The sequence below is a fragment of the Sturnira hondurensis genome, unplaced genomic scaffold (assembly GCF_014824575.4).
Source record: "Sturnira hondurensis isolate 20B ecotype Veracruz unplaced genomic scaffold, ASM1482457v3 Scaffold0006496, whole genome shotgun sequence".
Taxonomy (NCBI): Eukaryota; Metazoa; Chordata; class Mammalia; order Chiroptera; family Phyllostomidae; genus Sturnira; species Sturnira hondurensis.
The window spans coordinates 11,169,591-11,191,729 of NW_028079127.1; the positions used below are offsets into that span (position 1 = coordinate 11,169,591).

At 34.1% G+C, this 22,139-nt stretch overlaps 1 protein-coding gene across 3 annotated transcripts in view; it reads right to left on the reverse strand.

Annotated features, from left to right (window-relative positions):
• The window catches only part of CNOT2 (CCR4-NOT transcription complex subunit 2), a 108,605-nt gene that overhangs the window by 66,935 nt on the left and 19,531 nt on the right, over positions 1 to 22,139 (reverse strand). For 2 of the 3 annotated variants that reach the window (XM_037049455.1, XM_037049453.1), the window contains exon 2: positions 3,166 to 3,238. In XM_037049455.1, coding sequence (XP_036905350.1) covers positions 3,166 to 3,238 — 73 coding nt within the window. Of the gene's footprint in view, positions 1 to 3,165; positions 3,309 to 22,139 lie in introns of all 3 variants that reach the window. The other variant, XM_037049454.1, reaches the window with a different exon arrangement.

Consider the following 22,139-nt stretch of genomic DNA (forward strand, 5'->3'; position numbering starts at 1 on the left):
CCTTTCCCAAAAAGAATGAACTGCAAACCATTTAAATGATTAAATTATCTTACCTCAACTTATGCCAGTCTATCTATGCAAATAAAATTCAACAACTCTATTAATACTCCAAAAACATAACTGGGCTTAAGTTTATAGTAAGAAATTAAATACACAAAGTAGATACCAGTACTAAAATCAATACTTCACACAATACCTATCTGAAAGTCACTAGCTCTTAGCACAAAACTGAGGAAATACACCTTCCTAAACTGAATTCCCATGGCTTTAATTGGGTCTATAATGCAATGAGAATTAAAGAAATATTATTATTTAATTTGGGAATATTAGCCTGTTATTATCAGGATACTTAAATATCACTGTAAAAAATCAAGTGCTTTCCAAAATCAAAGTCCTCAAAGGTAAACTGAATATCAACACAGAAACAAAGAAATCCTTTTCCTGTGACAAACAGCAAATAAAGTTGGTCCACAATGGAATTTTTAAAAATCCAAATCAATTCACCTCAGCATATACAAACTCTTAGTAACACCAATACAAATATTTATTCAATATTCCTTTGAATGTCCCATATGCTTTTATAGTCATCATAACCATCATAACATCAGCCAGGATATTCTTTTTCTATACATGTACTTTTTCAGAAGAGGCTTCAAAAATAAAATAATTTTACAATGTAGACTGAAACCACTGTTTCCAAGGATATATTTCAGCATGCAGTATGTGTCACTAATAACAATAAAAAAGGAATTTTTTTCAGCCACAAAAACCCTAACCAAGAACACACTTTTCAAGTAATCTCAAAATCTAGATTACTTGTAAATCATGTGACCAGAACAATAAGCTATTTTTACTCTAGAATAAGCAGGAATTAGGAAATCTCTTCATGTATAAAATATATCCTCATTTTATTCCCCTCTTAAGTGCAAATTTAAGAACCTATGGAAAGATTCAACAGCCCAAGTGGTGTGAACAATAAAAATCTTACCATTCAAGGTAGGTGAAAGTGGTTGTGTGGCTGGAGTAACTATACAGCAAACACTGGGTTGGCCAACAAGTTCGTTTGCTTTTTTCCATGAGATGGCTCTAGTAGTGCTTTGTTATCTTTAACTTCATTTAAAACAGGGGTGCCAAACTCATTTTCACTGGGAGCCACACCTCGTGGTTGCCTTCAAAGGGCTGAATGTAATTTTAGGACTGTATAAATGTACTCCGTAATTAGGGCATGGAGCTCAGTGCTGCTACCAGGTAGAAACAAGGTATAGGCTAGATAGAACAAGGTGGAGGGTCAGATGTGGCCCACAGGCCTTGTGTTTGCCACCTGTTATTTAATTTTGTTAGATTGTATTATGACAGCTCTCATAGCAGCATGTATTTAAATATATACATATCAGCCCTGGCTGGTGTAGCTCAGTGGATTGAGCACAGGTTGTGAACCAAAGGGTTGCCAGTTCGATTCCTAGTTAGGGCACATGCCTGGGTTGCAGGCCAGGTCCCCAGTGCTGGCCATGTAAGAGGCAACCACACATTGATGTTTCTCTTCTGCCCTTTTTCCTTCTCTTCCCCTCTAACATAAATAAACAAATAAACAAACAAATGTATCAAAACTGGTGAATTTTTGTGCAGCCATTTTAATACTGAAGGTGGAAGAAAATATGCAATATTTTGGTATATTATTAGGTTTTAACATTTCAAGAAAGGTCAAAAACTCAACCAAAACACACAAAAAGGATTTGTGCAGTTATATGGAGAAGGTGCTGTGACTGATTTAAGTTGATAGCAATCAAATCAAGACACTGAGAACCATCAACATTCTTTCACGTGGGAGATAGCCAGCATACTCAAAATACCCAAATCAAGAAAAGTTATTGGTGAAAATGAAAAAATGCTGTCTTTTACTTTATGAAAAAAAAATATGAACTTTTGAGTCAACCCAATATCAGTAATTAGCAAAGGCCATGTCGGTCAAATACATAAAAACAACTCAGAACAGAAAAGGTTGCAAGAAGAACTGACAGCCATCATTTATTCTGGTTTATTAAAATCATAAAGACCTAGGCAAGAAACTTTAGACATCAAGTTAGGTGAAACTCTAGATAAATATGAAACCCCCTCTTAAAAAAATTAGGGACAGCACCCAAACAAGTAAGTCTTATAATCAAAGACTCTCTGCTCACTGCATGAATAACCACATACAAATTTCCTCCACTGTTCATTTTTCCAATTTGAGGGAAGAAAAGATTAACTGGGCTAAAAGAAGATTAGCAGATTAACCAATGCTGTTAACTATCATAGTAGTTGCTGTCACAGTATAGGAAACGAAACTGGTGAATGAAAGGGCGAGAGATAGGGTGGATATGTATCTGTGTAGGAAGCCTTAAGCTTATTCCTATTTCAACTTTGAACTATCCTGTATTCTGAATCACTACATAACTTGCTAATGAATTATCACCAATGAATAAAGATTTTCTCTGAAAAATTAAAATAAAATGTTTTGTTTTAATCATCATTTAATAGCACTATCTTTAAAATTCACCATCTTTTAAAAGCTCGTAAAGAGCTTTATCCTTCAATATTATCCTTCTATCATCCTTTCAGCATCCTTACACACTATATGGGGATGGATAGTAACTAACTCAACAAATGAGAAACAAGACTCTAGCATTATAAGGATAGCAAATGAATGACAAAATCAACAGAATTAGAGTCTCTAAGCATCCCGGAATTTTCATTTCCACTTCTATATTATAACCAATTTTGTCTACTTTTCTGTGTTTCTTCATTACTCTGAATATAGTTTAGCTTTCCAGGAATAATATGTATAAAAGCATTCAACACTCTGTTTTCCGGAATACTAGCTCTGAATCCAGCCATGAAGTTATACATTATGTATCAGATAATCTAAGTTTTGATAATATATACACCAGAAAACTTATGTTTTTACATTAAAAGAATATACATTTACTACAAGCATGCTTTTATTTTGAAAAGTGTTCCTGACTATTTCAATTGTCAAACCCAATATACACATATTTTAAATTAGTGCCCAAATTTTTTAAATTGAAATATATTCAACCTGCTGATTCCAGTTAAATACAAAATGTTAAACAGTTCAGGGCAGCTCTATAACCAATAAAGAAAAACAAACAAACAAGAAGATCTTACCTGGTAGTTTCTTTTCTCAGATAATGTATGTCCATCAGTCCTCACCATAGAGTCGTGTCCTTTCCTCACAGTACTGGAGGCAATCAAACAGAACTGTCACTCAAGGGTCGTGTCACAGGAAGGACCGCCCACCAGTTCTCCCTCTAGAGTGGAATTATCCAAAAGCCATCAAAATTACTAGCATGTAAATATATGAACAGTAGCAAAAATATCCAATATACTACATAGATAACAAAACAAAAACAAAAAGTACTTCTTTTATATTCTAACTGATCTTCCCCTTAACCCCATGGGAAGGGCTAGGCTGGGAGACACACTTCTTTTGAGATAGAAATTATTAAATATGAAAACTCTTCCCTCCCACTTTTACTATCCATAGTTAAAGCTATCTGCCAGACCTCATATATAAGGAAGAAACTTAAAATAAATAAAAATGGAGCTGACAAAAATGTGTCAGCTGAGGGCTGACACATTTTTTCTTTTAAATATTCTTGTTAGTCTCAGAAATATCCAATTAATTCAGATTTCAGTCATTTACTTTAATATCCCTCTCCTCCAAATGCTTCCTTACATAGCATTCATTCAGTTTATGATGTTTATTCCTATGCTGTAAGATGAAATATATGCTCTTATGATTAATAAATGAAACCTAGCTCAACACTCTATTAAAATCACTTCAGTGAATAGCAGCAACAAACATCAACTTTCTGAAGCCTGTGTTTTTCAATCCTCTGATTTCATGCATACTCTAGTAGAACTGGCTTTAGTACACTAGGGCAGAAAAATAATGGGGTTCATATCTTAGTCTGAACAGAGTTAAAGTCCAAAATGACTAGGCCCTTTGCACATTATACACAAAAAATTCAGTGAAGCAGAGATGATAGTCACTAGACATGCTTACTAAAGAAAATGTAAACTGAAAAGGAAATATCGAAAATTCAAAAATGGTATATACAAAGAATTTACAAGTACACATTTTAAAGATAAATGTCTCTCACCAAAGCTTTAGTAAAGCATTTACTGCAGGGAAGTAGTAAGTGTATCTATTGATCTAATAATGGTTGCTAAACACTAAAAATACCATAAGAAATATACTTTGGGAGAAAATAATGAAAACATCTCTTTTAAATTCATAAAAAGTATGAATGAATTTTATTAAAACCAACAAATGTGTGTACACATAGTGATTAAAAAGCAATCTAACAAGGGCAGAAATGTTTAAGAAAACAAATCACTAAGAATTAACATCATTAAACTTTATCATTAAAGTTTTAAGAAGAATCCACATAATGAAAATCTGTTTTGTTTTGTTTCGTGTTTGATTAGAATTAGTGAGTGCTATACTTTCACTTAATTTTGACCATCTCACACTGTACATGTTTGGTGAAATATTTAAAGATGCCTGACTCAATGGCAAAATGTAACTGATCACTACAAAATTTTATGTACCACTGGAATAAGTATGTCCGTCTCAAAAATAACAAGGGACAAAGCCATTTAAGCCGTAAGTATATTTACTGATATAAATGCAATCCCTACCATCAAGGAAGGAATTATGTTATTCATAAAGAAAAATTATATCAAGTAAATTGGGTGTCCAAGAATAGTTAACTGGCACACATTCAGGTCCAATTGAAATTTTCATAATTGTCACAAAAGGAAAAAAACTTTTATTATACATCTCTGAAACAACTTTAACCCTGTTTTAATGTATTCATGGAAACTCAGAATTCAATGTGTAATAGTCTAAAATTTCAGGTTTTTTCTTATAGAATACAATGTGTTCCTTCTTAAATAAGTTAAAATTTCTAAAGTCTATGCATTTTCTTCAAATTATACTACTTTCATCAAAACACATATTACAAATCTAAAATCAGGCAAGACAATTTTCAACAGTACAACTTAACTACATAAAAGTGATAATTAAGACTTTATATGCTAATTACATTAGTTAAAAATAAAAGTTAATGTTTATTCTTTAAGTTTATAAGGTAAAAGGAAAATATTAACTTTGGGATACTATGAATTTTAGTACAAAGGGAAATCTTGTTTTTGTCTCTTTTGTTTCCCTCTCAGGTAACTTCAAATATTTTGTGGTTTAGGGTTTCAATCAGTATCAGCTATATGCTTTAACCAATACAGAAATCAATATTCTATATTGAAAAATAACTAAAAATCATTATCTCCTTTTAGTAAACAAAGAGAAAAAGAAATAAAAGCACTCTATTTTCTTCCAGGTAAACAAAAACACTAACATTTGTCCCCACTATCTTGCATTAAGTAAAAAAATGTTCAGTAACAAACTATTGATACTTGTCCTATTTAGAATGAAAGGATGCACAATAGATGAAAGAGGGTTTCAGTATGTCTGTGAGGCAGAGTATGTGAAAAGGAGCACGTGTAAGAGAGAACATGCACTCTAGCTGCCTAAATTTATTAAAGTTTATAAACTGTTTTTCCCACAAGACCGGTAAATATTCAAAAAGCCAGAAAAAATGAATATTTAGAAAACCAAAATGACAATTTTCTATAAGGCAGGAATGCTTTCCAAGATGGAAAAAACAAACAGTATTATTTACCCTCTTACCTGAAACAACCAGAAAACTACACAGAACATATAAACAGTAACTTTCAGACACCAGACATCATCTTCTCAGGACAAAGATCCTCAAAGGAAAATAATAAATGAAGTAAGATCTATTGTCTGTCAAGTTATGAGGCTGAATGAAACAGAGGGAAAGGAGAGGTGGAACCCAATCAGAGCCCAATGGTCTCACTGAATTAAGAAACAGTTCAGAGTTGGGGAGCCATCAGGGCAGCTAGAATTTGCAGAGCAAATGAAGAGAAGGAAGCTGCAGAAACAAAGAGCTCCAGCTCAAGAGAGAGATTCTCCTCAAGATTTTGGCTAAGTAATGATTTGTGCATGCATATGAAAAAAAACTACTGAGTCTGGAGGAAAAGTTTCTGAAAAGTAGTAGTTAGAACGAATTCACATTTCCATCAATCAGAGTAGGCCCTATTAACACATAGGTTATTGAATAGAGTTCAGAAGGTAATTAATGCCCTGGCAATGAAACCAAGTAAGTTTTATACTAAAGGGTGTTCTGGACCAGCACTATCAAAACTTAAAACCAAGCATCAAAAAGATCAAGTTTATTCTAAATACAACTGTACCCAAAACAAAGCTCAACATTTAAAATAATACAACATTCCAGCATTAAATGTTAGGTTTGTAGTTTTGTTAGTTATACTGTGCTGATTTCTAGCTTTAATAATGTATTATAGTTGATGACATATATATTACTATATAAAATAAGATGACATCAAAAGAGGAAGATAGGTGATACGCATATGGGATTCTGTATTATTTTTGTACCTTCTTATGAGTTTATGATTATTTGAGTTAAAAGGTTTTTTAAAGGCTCAAATTGATCAAGAGATAAAAATTCAGCATCTGTGACTGAACATGCATTGAGTAGGACAGTAGATTAGATGCTTCAAAAGAAAAGTTTAATGAGAACAAACCAACAGAAAAATTAAATCCAAGATTAAACACAATGAGAAAGGACTAGAAAATAAAGGAACTGAGACAATATCAAGTGGGACACTGAACTAACTGTTGGGCAGTATCAAGCAGTCCAACATTAACTAGTGTCCCCACAAAGAGTGGAAGAGCAGTAAGGATAGAAAACAACTGACAAATTTTCCCCAAATTTGAGAATTATAAATTCAGATTCAAGAACTTCAGTAACATCCAAGGTAGAACAATAAAACCTCTCATAATTCTAGAGTCCAAATGCTGAAAAACTACAACAGAGAGATCTCGAAACAACCGGGGCTGGGGGGTAAGAGACTACATAAAGAAACAGAGAGAAATGACAAATTCTCATCAGCAACCATGCAAATCAGGAAATTAGACAAACATTTTTAAACTACAGGGGAAAAAATAAAGAATTGTAAATCCAGCTGAAATATCTTTGAAAAATTAAGGTATACATCTACTTTGGAAGAGTTGGGCAGTTTTTATTGAAGGAACTGGGTAAGTTACCATACAATCCTTACCATACAACCCATCAATTGTGCCATGGGGTATTTAACAAAGTGAATTGAAAACTTATGTTCATACCAAAATCTACACCTAAATGTTTATAATACCAATTAAGATGTCCTTCAAGAGATGGATAAAATAGTACATATATACAATAAAACTCTATTCACAATAAAAAAGAACAAGCTGTTAATTGAAGCAACATGAATGAACCTTAAATGCATTCTGCTAAAGGAAAAAGTTCAGACTAAAAAGGCTATGTGTTGGGTTGGCCAAAAGGTTCATTTGATTTCTCCCATAAGATAGCTCTAGTTGCACTTAGTTGTCTTTAACTTCATTCAAAACAATTTTGTTAGATTGTGTTGTGATATATCACAATCTATCACAATCTATTGTGTTGTGATATATTACAATCTGTTGTGTTGTGTCATATCAGCGTGCATTTTTTAAAAAGTATCAAAAGTAGTGAATTTTTGTGTAGCTACTTCAATACTGAAGATGGAGGACAATATAAAATATTTCTGGCATATTATGCTTTATTATTTCAAGAAGGGTAAAAATGCAAGTGAAACACAAAAAAGATTTGCGCAATTTATTGAGAAGGTGCTGGGACTGATCGAATGTGTCAAAAGTGGTTTGTGAAGTTTCATGCTGGACATATCTTGCTGGACAATACTCCATGGTCCAGTAGACCACTTGAAGTTGATAGTGATCAAATCGAGACACTGAGAACAATGGACGTTCTACCATGTGGGAGATAGCTGGCATACTCAAAATATCCAAATCAATGAAGTTATTCATAAAAACGAAAAATGTGTCTTTTACATTACAGAAAAGACCATATGGACTTTTTGGATAACCCAATATTAAATGTTTCCATTCATGTAATATTCTGGAAAGACAAAACTACAGAACAGGAAATACTAGGTCCGACAGAAAGCCTGCTTGAGTGTGGTTGGTAGGGTAATAATATGTGTGTAATATTTCATAGTTTTAATTTGAACATTTCACCTAAAATGTCATATGGTGTGCTTGAGTGTGATATTATGTTACATAATTACATGCTTGATTTTGTAATAAAAAAGGAGTGTTATTTGTGTGGGACCCTGTAGATCAGTTGATGCCAGAATGAAGAGGGACACAGGGAGCAAGTAAAGAGGATACACAGGAAAACTTTCAAAGAGACAGAACTATTCCATGTGGTACTGGAGTGGTGGACATGATGCTGTGATCTGTAAAATCCACAGAGCTTCACAATAGAGAGAATGAACTTAAATGTATGCAAATTTTAAAAATCAACCAGGAAGCTGGAAATGCAAACCTGAAAAAAGACAATGTATTACAAATGTATGACATAGCTGTACTGAAGGGGGGTATGGGAAATAGTGCTGACCTGAGTAACTTTGGAAAATGGTGTTTTGACTATGGAGAGGAAAAAAAGAACTCTACATAAACACTGTATTCTAGTTGGTGAAGTAATTCCTCACAGGACTATGGGTTAATAATTAAACTGTGATGCATGTGTACTGAAGATAAACAATAACTAAACTAGATGGTACTTGGAGCAAATCAGGTTTCTCACTATACTAAACAGAAATTACAATAAACTAGGAGGAAGCCTAGAATGCACTAGTCATGTACCACTCAACAACTGGATACGTTCTGAGAAATGCATTAAGTGATTATCTTACAAGAACACCATAGATTGCACCTCCACAAACCTAAATGGTGTAGCCTACTACACCCCCAGGCTGTATAGGTATAGCCTAATCCTCCTAGGCTACATGCTTCTACAGCTGGTCACTGTACAAACCAGTATGAAATTAAATCAAGAGAAAACGATACAGTCGAAAGACACAGTAAACACGAGATACACGAGGCTGCTGCTGGCATAACAGAACATACTGCTTTACAGAGAACATTTTTCATTAAGTAGAAAAAGTATACTCTATAACAATAAAAAGTATACTACAGTAAACACATAAACCAGTAACAGCCATTTTTAAGTAGTATGTACTCTACATGATTGTGCTATTACTTTTAAACTACTGGTAGTACAGTAGGTTTGTTTACTCCAGCATCACCATAAAAACATCAGTAATCCATTGTGCTACAATATTACAACAGCTACAATGTCACTGAGTGATAGGAATTTTTCAGCTCCATTATAATCTTATAGGACCAACATACATATATGTGGTCTGTCCTTGACTGAAACATGGTTATGCTTCAATCATGGAGCATGATTGCATGTAGCACTGGATTAGAGTTAGAGACATCTCTACTGATTAACTGTTCTCAATTACAAAGCACTTTAAATACAGACTATACATCATTCAGACTGCTATAGAATAATTTCACTGATGTGTTGTATGTCAGCTGAAAATAAATTGAAAGCTGATAAAATGCTAGGTGACTAGAGGTATGTTGAAATTATATTTTAAAAGATAAGCTTGATACAAGGGTATTTAAAAGATTTTTACATTTTAAACAAAGCTAATTTTTAAAAGTCTGTTTCTTTAATATTTGCAAACAAAAATAAGTTTGTCTCTAAGATTATTAACAGACTAATAGCAATGAAATTTCAAAAATGTAATTCATGTAACACATATACAATAATTTCTCTCAAATTCAAGACACTTTCAGAATAAATGTCTAAATCCATCAGTATAAATGGTCAAGAATAAACATTTTACACCACCTTTACTGTGTTGGGGGAAAAAACCCTTAAGATAGATTTAGTTGTTATCAGCTTAAAGTCCAACCAGAAGCCAGTAAGAGGGAAAACAACCATATTTTAGTGTAAGAAAAAAACAAGCAGCTTATTTATCTGGGATGTTTCCCTATGTCAGAGTCTAATAAAAATTAAGCACGTATTATCCAGACTAAAAAATGATAACCGAATTCCACTTTTTCTCCATTCAAAAAGATTTTTAAAATAAGAAATCAGCTCATTATAAGTAAAGTCTCTAGAAAATGCTTCATTGGAGAATGGAAATAATTAACTTTATTCTCTAAATCGTATTAAATTTTGAGTGTCACATCATCATACAAAAATGTATGCCTTGAATGGAACAAGAACCTGAAAATTTGAATTCTAGTATTAGCTTGATTAATTTCTCCTCTCTGGCCTCAGTTTGCTAACCTATACATTAAAGGGACTCATTTAGATGAAATTTTTAAATGTAAGCAATCTGCATTTTATATTTTATGGAAAATATTATAATTTCCTATTTTCAATATTCCGTGTCAAGACAGTCCACTTAGGAAAAGTGAACAATAATTACAGCTGACCCCTCTCCCGTGTTTTATTTTTTCATCTACTTTATTACTCAATATTATTTCTAACACTGCCCAAATATCTGGAGTTCAGGAATACTATCTAAAATATCTGTAATTTGGTAGTTATTACCACACTCAACTTTAAGCTACAATGTGAATTTAGTCAGGTTAAAACAGCTGAGCCAATTGAACAGGGTTTATTTCTCAATAAAGAGGACAATATATTCTAGGTTGGCTATTAATTAGAACAGACTACCAGTGACCAATTTCAATGGTCCTTAATAAAAGCTAAGTAAATGTACTTAGCTATGATGTTTGAAATTGTGGGGTTCCCCAAATTCCAGAACTATGTTAAACAATTTTTCTTTTGTTAACAGGTAAATTGCAATTATAAAAAAATGTTATGAATTGATTTTCTGAACTAATTTTTGTCCTGAAAAATGAAATCACTTCAAGAAATTCCAGCTGTTAAATAATACTATTTAAATGTCTCATTATTCTGCTATGAAAAACAAATAGTGAGACAGTTAACAGATATTAATCAGCTGGAGATTCAAAGTTTGGAAGACCCAATCAGAAAGTACACTGACCACAGTATTCTCTGAAGACACAACTTTAGAACCTAAGCAGAGAACAAACAGGCATTGTGCCACATGGCAATAGGTAAGCTGCTCTGTTTAGTTTAAAGCTAGCAGATTACACTGTCAATCGAGGTTTTAGTATCTATTTCAGTCACAAAAATAAATAAATTCAATGTATTTTAATTATCTTTATACAATTCTTTAAGAAGGTGGCTTCAAAATTCCTTCAGAAACCCACTCTCTGTATCTATATCTCTATTACCACCACTCCCACCAAGCCACAATTATTTCTTGCCTAATTGGTCTCCCTTCCACTATTCTTTCCTACAAGATCCATGTAACAGTCAATTTGGTCTAAGCACCAAGGCATTTTGACACCCGGGAGTCAGATTACAAGCAAAAGCAAATAGAGGAACAGCCAGTGGGGGGAGATGAAAACCGAACAGAATGTGGTCAACATCTCGAAAGCTAACTAGGAAGAATGGTTCAAGGAAGACTGTAATCACTTGTTTCAAATGCTGTTGATTAAAATGAAAATTAATCTTTGGATTTAACAGCATTGAAGTCACTTGTTAATCTTAATAATAGCAATTTTGGTGGAATGTAGAAATAAAAGAGTGCCATTGTACCAGCTTGGCAAGAGAAAAGGAAGAGAAAAACTGGAGACAAAATATAGACATCTTTTTCAAGACATCTTGCCATAAAACTGAAGAGGAAAATGGGAAATAGCTGAAGAAAAATGTGGAAGTGAGACAAGCCTTTTAAAACCAGAAAACGTATGGCATAAAGGAGAAAGCTAATGACACAGATGGAGAATTACTGGAATGATGAGAATGAGTACATGGAGATGAAATTTATGAGAGAATGGCCTTAGGCAAAAAAATACACCAATAGAAATGGAGAAGATAGTAAATGCATATAGTATTAGGTAAGTGGCTATATCTAGAACTTCACTAGTATGGAAGTTCTCATCTGGTTGTTCCTATTTTCCATTTTCTTCATAAAATAAGAAATGAGGTCATTAGCTGAGAGTAAAGAAATACAAAGAGGTGTTAAGTTTTGAGGAGGGAAGAAAGGTGTGAAATGATCTAAGAAAGTGGGAAAGAGAAGAGATTACAGGAAATAAAGTTCACAAGGTAGAACTAGGGCTCACTTGAGACTAATGTTCATCACTGTTATCTTCCCCAACCACATGCAACTTTAGGGAAGCAGGAAGTTTTAGGCAGAGCTGGATTTAACTAACCAAAGCTGATGCATAAAATGAAATATGAGATAGGCAATAGTATGAATGGTATAGGTAAAGTAATGATTTAGTTGACGGGTAAGAGAAGTAGTGTGGGCATATCTTAGCATCTGCCTGCCACACTGGCTTTCTTTGTGATTCTCAAACACAAGTCAGTTCTCAACTTACAGTCTTTACAGATCCTGCTCCTTTTCAATGACTTTCCCCCACATATCAAATGCCAGGCAGTTTCTTGACATTAGAATTTCTGCTTAACTATCTGTCTTCAGAGAAATCTTCCCCTGTCACTTCACTATTTAAAGTGTCAGGGAAGAAAATAGTGAAGTTTCAGGGAAGAAACTCCACTATTTGAAACTTCACTATTTTGTCCTCATTTGTCTATCTCCCCCCTTAGAGTGTAAACTCCTAAAAAAAGGAGGAACCGTGTCTATTCTGCTCACCGCTATTAACTCCAGTATCTAAAATAGTGTCACATAATAGATACAATTTACTGAATAAATAAACCACATAAAATATACTAAATTCTTTTACTAACTTTAATTTTATGAAAATACATTTTCCTGAAAGGGGCTGCACCAGAAGCATATTGTCTACTAAGAGTAAGACCAGTAATCCGAAGGTTTATTTTATTAAAAGATGGCTTCAGCAAATATTCCCCCCAAAATACGTGCTTTTAAAATAAAATGTACATTTACCCTTCTCCCTTGATATTTTGACGCAGGACCAGGCCCCTGCCCCCTTTTTTTGAGTTTAGGATTACAAATGGGTTTTTACATGATCTTTTTGTATAAATCACATCTATGATGCAACTTTAAAGAGTTCTAGTTCTGATGTGGTTTAAGTTGAACAAGACCTTAAAAGGGGTTTAAATAACAGAATTTTTCTGAATTTTTACAAATGTTTTCTAGAGTTTTTTTAAATCCTCACCTGAGAATATGTTTCATTTTAAAGAGAAAGGAAGAGAGGGAGACAGGGAAGAAGGGAGAGGGGGGTAGAGAGGGAGGAAAAGGGAGAGGGGGAGTAAGGGGATGGGGAGAGGGAGGGAAGAGAGACAGAGAGAGACAGAGAGAGACAGAGACAGACAGAGACAGACAGACACATCAACTACTTGCTTCCTGTATGTGTCTCAATCAAGGATGGAACTGGCAACCTAGGTATGTATCCTGACCAGGAAGAGAGTTCGAAGCCTTTTGGTATTCAACCAACTGAGCACCAGGCCAGGGCTTCTAGTTTTTAAGAGTTATCTCACTATAGCAGATACTCCTGGTTGACTCCCTAACAGTCCTCCCTTGTGACCACCACAGTTGTTGAGATGTTCAACCTTTCCCACATGACTTAAGGGGAAATGATCAGTCTAAGCCAAAAAGATAATGCTAACACACAAATAGATACTCTCATCAGTAACTGGTTTGTGGAAGAGAATTTGAGCCACTCCGGTTAGTGAGACATAAGGGGAAAGCTGGTGATAGGATTTTAGCAGGGGGCAGGAGGAGTCCCTCTATTCTCCCCACATAGTCATCTTGAAAATGGGATGAAAGCTAGTTTATAAAGAATCTGACACTCTAACAACAGCAGAACAGAATGATGGAAAAAATTTGGCTGAGTGTTAATCACTTGGTTGCTACTTTAACCAACACAAAAACTGCCATTCCTCCAAATATACGGAAAAATAAATAAATTTTCTTTACTGTTTAGTCAGTTGACCAAAAGTTTCCTAAACCTTTGGCTTATCCAAAATCAATTGAGTAATTTTTAAAGCACTTTATTTTAAACTATTCTAAAGCTTTTTGTTAAAACAGTTCTTTTCTACACTGATATTTCATTAGTTTAGGTCATATATAAACTAAAAATTACATTAACACCAGCATAAAAACAACTGATTCTTGGGCATATAGCTAACTTGGTTAGGGGAAGGTATAAGAGTAAACTGGAGTTACTCACTAGCTGTAAATCCTAATTAATCTCCATAGTAATAAAGCCCTAAATAACACAAAGTTACAAATGGCAATGCTATTCACATCTTTAGTAGTATTATTAATTCACTAAAAATATATTTAGCATTTATTAAACATAATTTATGTTTACCTAACACACAGAAAACACTAAATTGAATGTGTTATTACACTGATAAGAGCGGTTCTTTAACTGGGTTCTACAAATCCTCAGTCTACTGATAATGCAGAGAGTGCATGTACCTGGATGGGGAAAAACTTACATCTTTATTTTACTAACTTCTAACTGAAACTTAGTATTTAACTAAAATGTACATAAGATGTAATAGTGGTATGAACCTGCACTTGTGATTTTGTTACCATTAGAATCCACAGATATTTTCCTATCACTTTAGTGGCTAAATTTCAAATTTTCACTTATGCTCATTACTAGTTTAAAAATTGCTATATACCACCTGACTGTTGGTATGCACATCACTGAATTAATTACTTGGTATTTTAAAGACTGTATTATAATGTAATTGGTATGTTTAGTATTTAATTTTGCACAGTTAGAATATTATTTTGAGAAGGGGTCCATATGCGTAACCAGAGAACCACAGAGGTTCATGGTACAGAAAGGGATAAGAACACCTGGATCAGAATATCAGAGCATGGATCAGGTTGTCTGAAGAGGGTTACAGAAAACACAGTACTTTAAGAACCGGAAAAAGCCTCAGATTACATTTAGTTCAAACTCCTCATTTTAGAGATAAAGAAATTGTGGTCTCGTGGAAGCAAGTGCCTTGTTCAAGGTCACTCACACAGCTAATTAGTGACGGAACCAGAAAAAAAAGATTTCAGGTTTTCTGGTTCATAATCCAAATCTAAATCAACTTTGAGGTGATTAGACTGTAAGAAAGCAAGACAAGGCAGACAACTATGGAAATAGATGCCAAAAGTTTATTAGGGAGAGAAAAATTACACAGGAAGAACTAGTTTGAAAAAGAAAATGATGGGTTGAGGTGTTGAAGCATTTTGAAAAATGAGTTCTATAGCATGACATGCCAATTCATGACATGAAAAAGACTAGCCAGAAAATAGGTGAGATCTTCTTTGTATACTGAACCCATAGAAACATATCAAACATCTGAATATTGCCAATATTATTAAAGTAAATTCTCTCCCCCATTTTCCCTAAAATATGCACTTCTTCGTTTTACCACTTTATAGAGACATGGGTAAAGTGAAAATTTTACTTCCCTCCTGATCTAACATGAGAAGTACAAAAGCACAAGTACAATAGTAAGTTGTTGATATCAAATAACAGCTGGTATCAATGTCAAGGAAACAGAAAGCAGAAACTGTGAAAAACTGGAGACTGTGAACTACCTAAAGAAGGTAGTTGCTACTATTAATTTCTAGCTAGATGCTACCACGAAAAGAACTGTCAACTCAGAATTCTAAATGGAACAAAAAGTATCCTTCAAAAATGAAGGTGAAATAAACACATTTTCACATGAAAGAAAACTAAGATAATTCATCATGAACAGATTTGTTCTAAAGGAAATTGCTTTGGACAAAGGGAAATAATGGCAGTAGAAAACTTAGAATTTCAAAAACAAAAAACAACAAAAATGGTAAATGAATGGATACATATATATCACATTTTCTGTAGAAGGCCAGCCAAATAGTAAATATTTGGGGACTTTGCAAGCTAAATACTTTCTGTTGTAACTAATCAATTCTGCACTGTAGTGCAAGAGAAGCCATAGACAGACAATATGTAAACTAACAAGTGAGGTATGACTGTATTTCCAATAAAACTTTACCAAAGAAGGTAGCAGGCCAAATCTGGCCTGCAGTCTCTGTGAATCCCTGTGATAAACTATTTTTCTACTTAAATTCTTTAAAATACGTGTAATAATTTAAAAACAAAATTTAAAGCATTTTCTGAATGGATATTCAAGCCATGCACACAACCACAAGATAGAGGATAGTGAGAAAATGGAACTACATGATGACAAGACCCCCACATCCCACTTGAAGTGGTAAATTTAAATTGTAAGTGTAGTGGTTTGAGTTATGTACCTGATAACGATATATGCAAGACCTAAGCACTGGTATCTCTTGATGTAACCATATTTGTAAATAAAGTCTTTGAAGAGGTAATAAAGTTTAAGAGGAGGTCATACCAGATTTGGGAGGACCCAAATCTGATGACTGGTATCTTCGTAAGAAAAAGGAGTGGGAGACATAGAGACAAACACATAAAAGACAGCCAAGTGAAGACAGGCAGAAATTGAAGTGATGCAGCTGTAAGGCTAAGGAACAAGAAAAATTGCTAACAATCACAGAAGCTAGAAGAAGCAAGGAAGGATTCTTTCCTAAAGCCTTTAGAAGGGAGTAGAGCCCCGCTGATACCTTAATTTCAAACTTGCAAGCTCCAGAACCTCGAAATAACAGAAGTAGCCTTTTATCCAAGGAGAGCCTTTTAAAAAAGGAGAATTCCGTTAAAATCCTCCAGGCCCAGATAGATAGTTCCACCAGTGAATTATTCCAAACATTGAAAGACAAAGTAATACCAATTCAACACAGTTATCTTCCAGAAAACAGACGGGAGGGATTACTTCCTAAGTCATCTTTATGGGACTAGCATTACAGTGATACCAAAATCAAGACAATACAAGGAAAAAACCCCTCAAAGATCACTATTCCTCATGAACAAAGATGTAAAAATCTTCAACAAAATATCAGAAAATCAAATTCAATAAAGTATCAGAAAATCAAATTCAACAAAATACCCGAAGATTAATAAATGATGAACAAGTAAGGCTCATTCTGGGAACATACTCGATCTTCTTTAAAATAAAATGAGTGCTGGCTGGGTGGCTCAGTTGGTTGGGGCAACATGCTGTACACCAAAAAGTTGCAGGTACAGCCCTGGTCAGGGAGCATACAGGAGGCAACCAACAGATGTTTCTCTCTCACATCGATGATTCTCTCTCTCTCCCCCCTGGTCCTTCTGTCTTAAATCACTAAAAACATATTCTCAGTTAAGGACTGGTAAGTAAATAAATAATTAAACAAATGAAATCATATGTGCTACTGTCATTAATCACCAGGGTTTTATCATCTCAAAGCCACAATGAGATAACACATCATACACAGATGGCTATAATAAAAAGACAAAACAATAACAAGACTGGCCAGAATTTGGAGAAACTGAAGCTCACATGTACTGCTGGTGAAATGTAAAATGGTACATGGCTGCTTTGGACAGCAGTCTAGCAATTCAAGATGTAAAGTACCAGGCACTAAATTGAACTGGGGATTAATTTTTTTTAAGTGTTAATCATCTCCAAAGCCCACAGTGAGGCATGTCTTCCACAGTATCTGGAACCAAGTCAGCATTAAATTAAAATAGTGTTACTGAATGACCAAACAACTACGTAGGCAACCAGGAGAAATGAAAACACCATGCCCACAAAATATTAGTACACAAATGTTCATAGCATCATTATTCATAATTGCCAACTATTAGAAACCCAAATGGCCATTACTAAGTGCTAAATGCATAAATAAAATTGGGTAAAGCCACATAATATTCTTCACCAATAAAAGGAATAAGATACTAATGCATCGATGTATGTCTTTGAAAATATCATGCTAAGTGACACAGTAGTCACTTCAGAACACATATTTCAGTTACATGAAGTATACAGGTATATGTACAGAAACAGAAAATAGATCTGCAGCTGCCTAAGGTTAAGTGAGGGTGGACATTGAAGGAAATGGGGAAGTCCTGCTTAATACTGCTTTGGGGAGGGTGATAAAACATGCTCTAAAACTGATTGTGGCGATGGTTGTAAAGCTCTGTTACTATACCAAAACCACTACTTGCACACCTTAAATGATTCAGTTAATGCATGGTATGTGAATTATATAACTCAAGCTGTTATATGGAAGTGTCAATTGGTGTAATCAACCATATTAACAGACTAAGGAACAAAGTGATCACTACCTGACAGAAAAATTTAGTAAAATTCAACATCTATTCATTATAAAAACTTTCTGTAAATTAGGAATAAAACAAAATTTCCTTAATTTGACAAACTTACATCTGTCGTTACACTTAATGGTAAAAGAGTGAATTATTTCACACTTTAAGATAGCAAATAAAGCAAAAATGTCCCACACAGTGCAATAATGCAAAAATGAAAGAGAGGGTGGGAGGGAGGGAGGGAAGAAAGAAAGGAGGAAGGGAGGAAAGAAGGAAGGACGGACTGACAGGACAGATTGGCAAGAAAGAATTGACAAATCTTGGGGATGGGATGGGAGTAATAGACAGAAAACTGTACTTGAAAAATAATTAAATAAATAAAAAATAAAATAAATAAAAACATCAAAAAATAAAATAAAATTCACTTGGAAAAAAAAATAACAAATCTTCCCTATATATAAATGACATGGATTGTCTAAGTAAAATATGCAAAACAATCTACAAAAAAAGCTCCCAGAACTGTGACTTTCACAGTCACAAGCAAGATCAACGTTTCAAAAGAAATCCTACTTCTATATGCTAGTGATAGCTAGTATAGCTCCAAAGATACTTATCTAAAATTAGGTATTTAAGTATGAATGTTAGATTTATATATATAAATCTAACAGAATATGCAGAATCTGTATGTTGAAAACATACAGAAAACAAAACACTGATAAGTCAAATCAACTACATAAACGGAGCAGACCATGTCCAAGGACTGGAAAACTCAATACAATTAAGATGTCAATTAGGGAGACCCTAACTAATCTGTGTACCAATCAATACCATGCAAATCTAAATCCCAATGGTATTTATAAGAAACACCCAAATTAAAACCTCAGTGAGATCAAACTCACTAGAATGGCTATATTCACAAAAACAGACAATAACAAGTGTTGAAGAGGAAGTAGGAAAACTGTATCCCTCTTACATTGCTGGTGGGAATGTCATGTATTGTTCTAGGCACTGGGGATACAAGACAGGAAGTAAAAATAAGGCAAAGTATCTGCTCTCACAAAATTTCATCTAGTTAACAAATAATTAACAGAAATAATTTTTGATGGCAACAAATGCTAGGCCAGACAAGGTATGATATTTCAGTGAGGAACGGCGAAAGGTACACCAGATAAAACTAATCAGAAATAATTTTTTGAGATTACAATTGACATATCATTAGAAGGATAAGATGGTTATATGGGTTCTATCTTTACTGAGCACATGTAACTACCAACAAGTGAATCTAATCTACAGATGTCCACTATTACAATAAGTTTTTTAAATGAAAAGTCAAGAACACTAATCTTAATTAGCCTGTTCAGTCTCATTTAAAGTAAGTCTACAATTTTCATTAGGTTTAATTTTTTCAAGTATTTGAAATAACAACTGCATCCCTATCTTTTCATTGAAGAAGAGTCATTCCCTACTGAGGGAATGGGACTGAGGTCTAAGGGACTCAAATATTGAGAACCACAAGCCTAAATAAAAGGATTTCTAGTAGGCATTCACCTAAATGTCTAAAAGCTGAATACTGGTTTTTAAGGTTATTTTTTGTATCCTTAAAAGCACAATTTACTGGACTATTATTTGATTCACTTTCATTATCACCTATAACCCTATTTAATTTCCCATTTGTACTTGTTCCACTAACTCTCTTTTCTTCTACATTATACATTTTCAGACTATGCCATCCTTTTTCCTGTTTTCACCTAATAACTTTTCCAACTGAATATGCAATTACAACACGTTTGGTTTAACCAGTTATCAGTAAGACAATAAATCAATTAGCACACCTGTAAAATTTAAGAAAAAAAGTGACATACTGGCAAACAATAAAACTTTGTTTTACTGTTTTTCAATGAGAAAAAAAACATGAATGCCAAAACCTAAAAAACTCTTACTTCTGCTACTCATTAGCTATATGACTTTGGAGAAGTTAACTGCACAAGCCATTCCACAGAACATTTATTCAACTGTAAAACTGAAAGAATTTGTGTAACAGTTGTGAAGAGTGTTGTATATAGAATATTTATGATATCATTCTATTCAGAGCAAAAGCCCAAGTCCATATGATAGCTTACAAAAATCCTTTCCTGACTTGCCTCTGGCACCCAACCTTTTCTGTACCCATCTGCCATCCTCTTCCTTTTCCACACTACACTCCAGCCACATACTCTCTTGAAATTTTCCAATCGCAGGATATCAAACCATATGACATCTGCTCTTGGTTGTTTTCCCTTCCTGGAACCCTTTCTTCTGGATATGCACAGGACTGCTGCCTAACCACAGCTGCACACAACCACCTCCGAGGGAGGAATTTCATGACCAGCCGATTTAAATCTGCATCCTACACACAGGGACAGGCAGAAGGCCTGCTTGACTGTGGTTGGTAGGGTAATAATATGGGTGAATAGTTTATAGCTTTAAGTTGAACATTTCACCTAAAATGTCATATGGTGTGAAGTGTAATACTGTTGTTACAGGATTACATGCTTATAATTTTGTAATAAAAGAGTTCATAATAAAAATGGGGGCATTATTTGTGCCAGACCCCGTAGTCTTCATACTCCCTTGGTCTCTTTCTCTATACCCTCACTACCACTTGCCATACCATGTTTTATTTTTTACTTTGTACACTCTACATTCCCTTACAACAGTGCCTGGCACATAAAATAAGTTAAATTTTTCCCAAATGAATGAATAAATAACACAGAGTACCGAATACAGTACATAAACATTATTTTGCCTACCCCCTATGTAACAACTCACTCTGTTCAAAGTCATCCATGAATATCAAATTGAAGCCCTCCAGATGGCATAAGATTAAGAAAACAGTAAAAATAAATCCAATTTTAGCATTTAACATAACATCTTAGCTACATTTTTAGTTTTGATACAGTACATTTAACTAGGCAAAAATCCTCTTAAACTTTTACACTGTTAGTTTATGCAGTTTGAACTGCTTTGTAGTCAATTTTTATAGTACTTCTATATGTTAACCTCACTTCACACTTCTGTGATACTAAATATTTACTTTTCTCCCCAGGAAATGGAATCTTTGGAAGGGGACCAGAAACAGGGTAACAATTATCCTACTCCTTTTTTTTTAACATCTTGACTTTTTCTTTTATTCTTCTTTTTTTAAATATATACTTTATTGATTATACCATTACAGTTGTTCTATTTCCCCCTTCATTCCCCTCCACCGTGCACACCCCTTTCCCCACTATTCCCTCCCTTTAGTTTATGACCACGTGTCTCAAGTTCTTTAGATTCTATATTTCCCATACTATTCTTGCCCTCCCCCCATCTATTTTCTATCTGCCGCCTATGCTACGTATTCTCTGTACCTTCTCCCCGCTTCTCCTCCTCCCACTCCCCTGTTGCTAACCCTCCATGTGTTCTTCATTTCTATGGTTCCACTCCTGATCTAGCTGTCCTCTTGGTTTGCTTTTGTTTTAGGTGTGGTTGTTAATAACTGTGAGTTTGCTATCCTTTCACTGTTCATATTTTTTATCTTCTTTTTCTTAGATAAGTCCCTTTAACATTTCATATAATAAGGGCTTGGTGATGATGAACTCCTTGAACTTGACCTTATCTGAGAAGCACTTTATACTCTTATTCTTAATACTACTTTTAACAAAGGATATACACAGAGAACACAAGAAAACAATGAAAAAATATTCACTCCAGAAAAACAAGGAAATACAAATTTTTTAAGTTGTAAGTTTACCACTTCAAAATACAGGACTGCTTTTTTACATAACCATATTCAGAGTCGTTCATTGACAAGTAAAAAAGACAATTCACACATTAACTGGTGAGGTCAACTGGCCAGCCTTGTCAT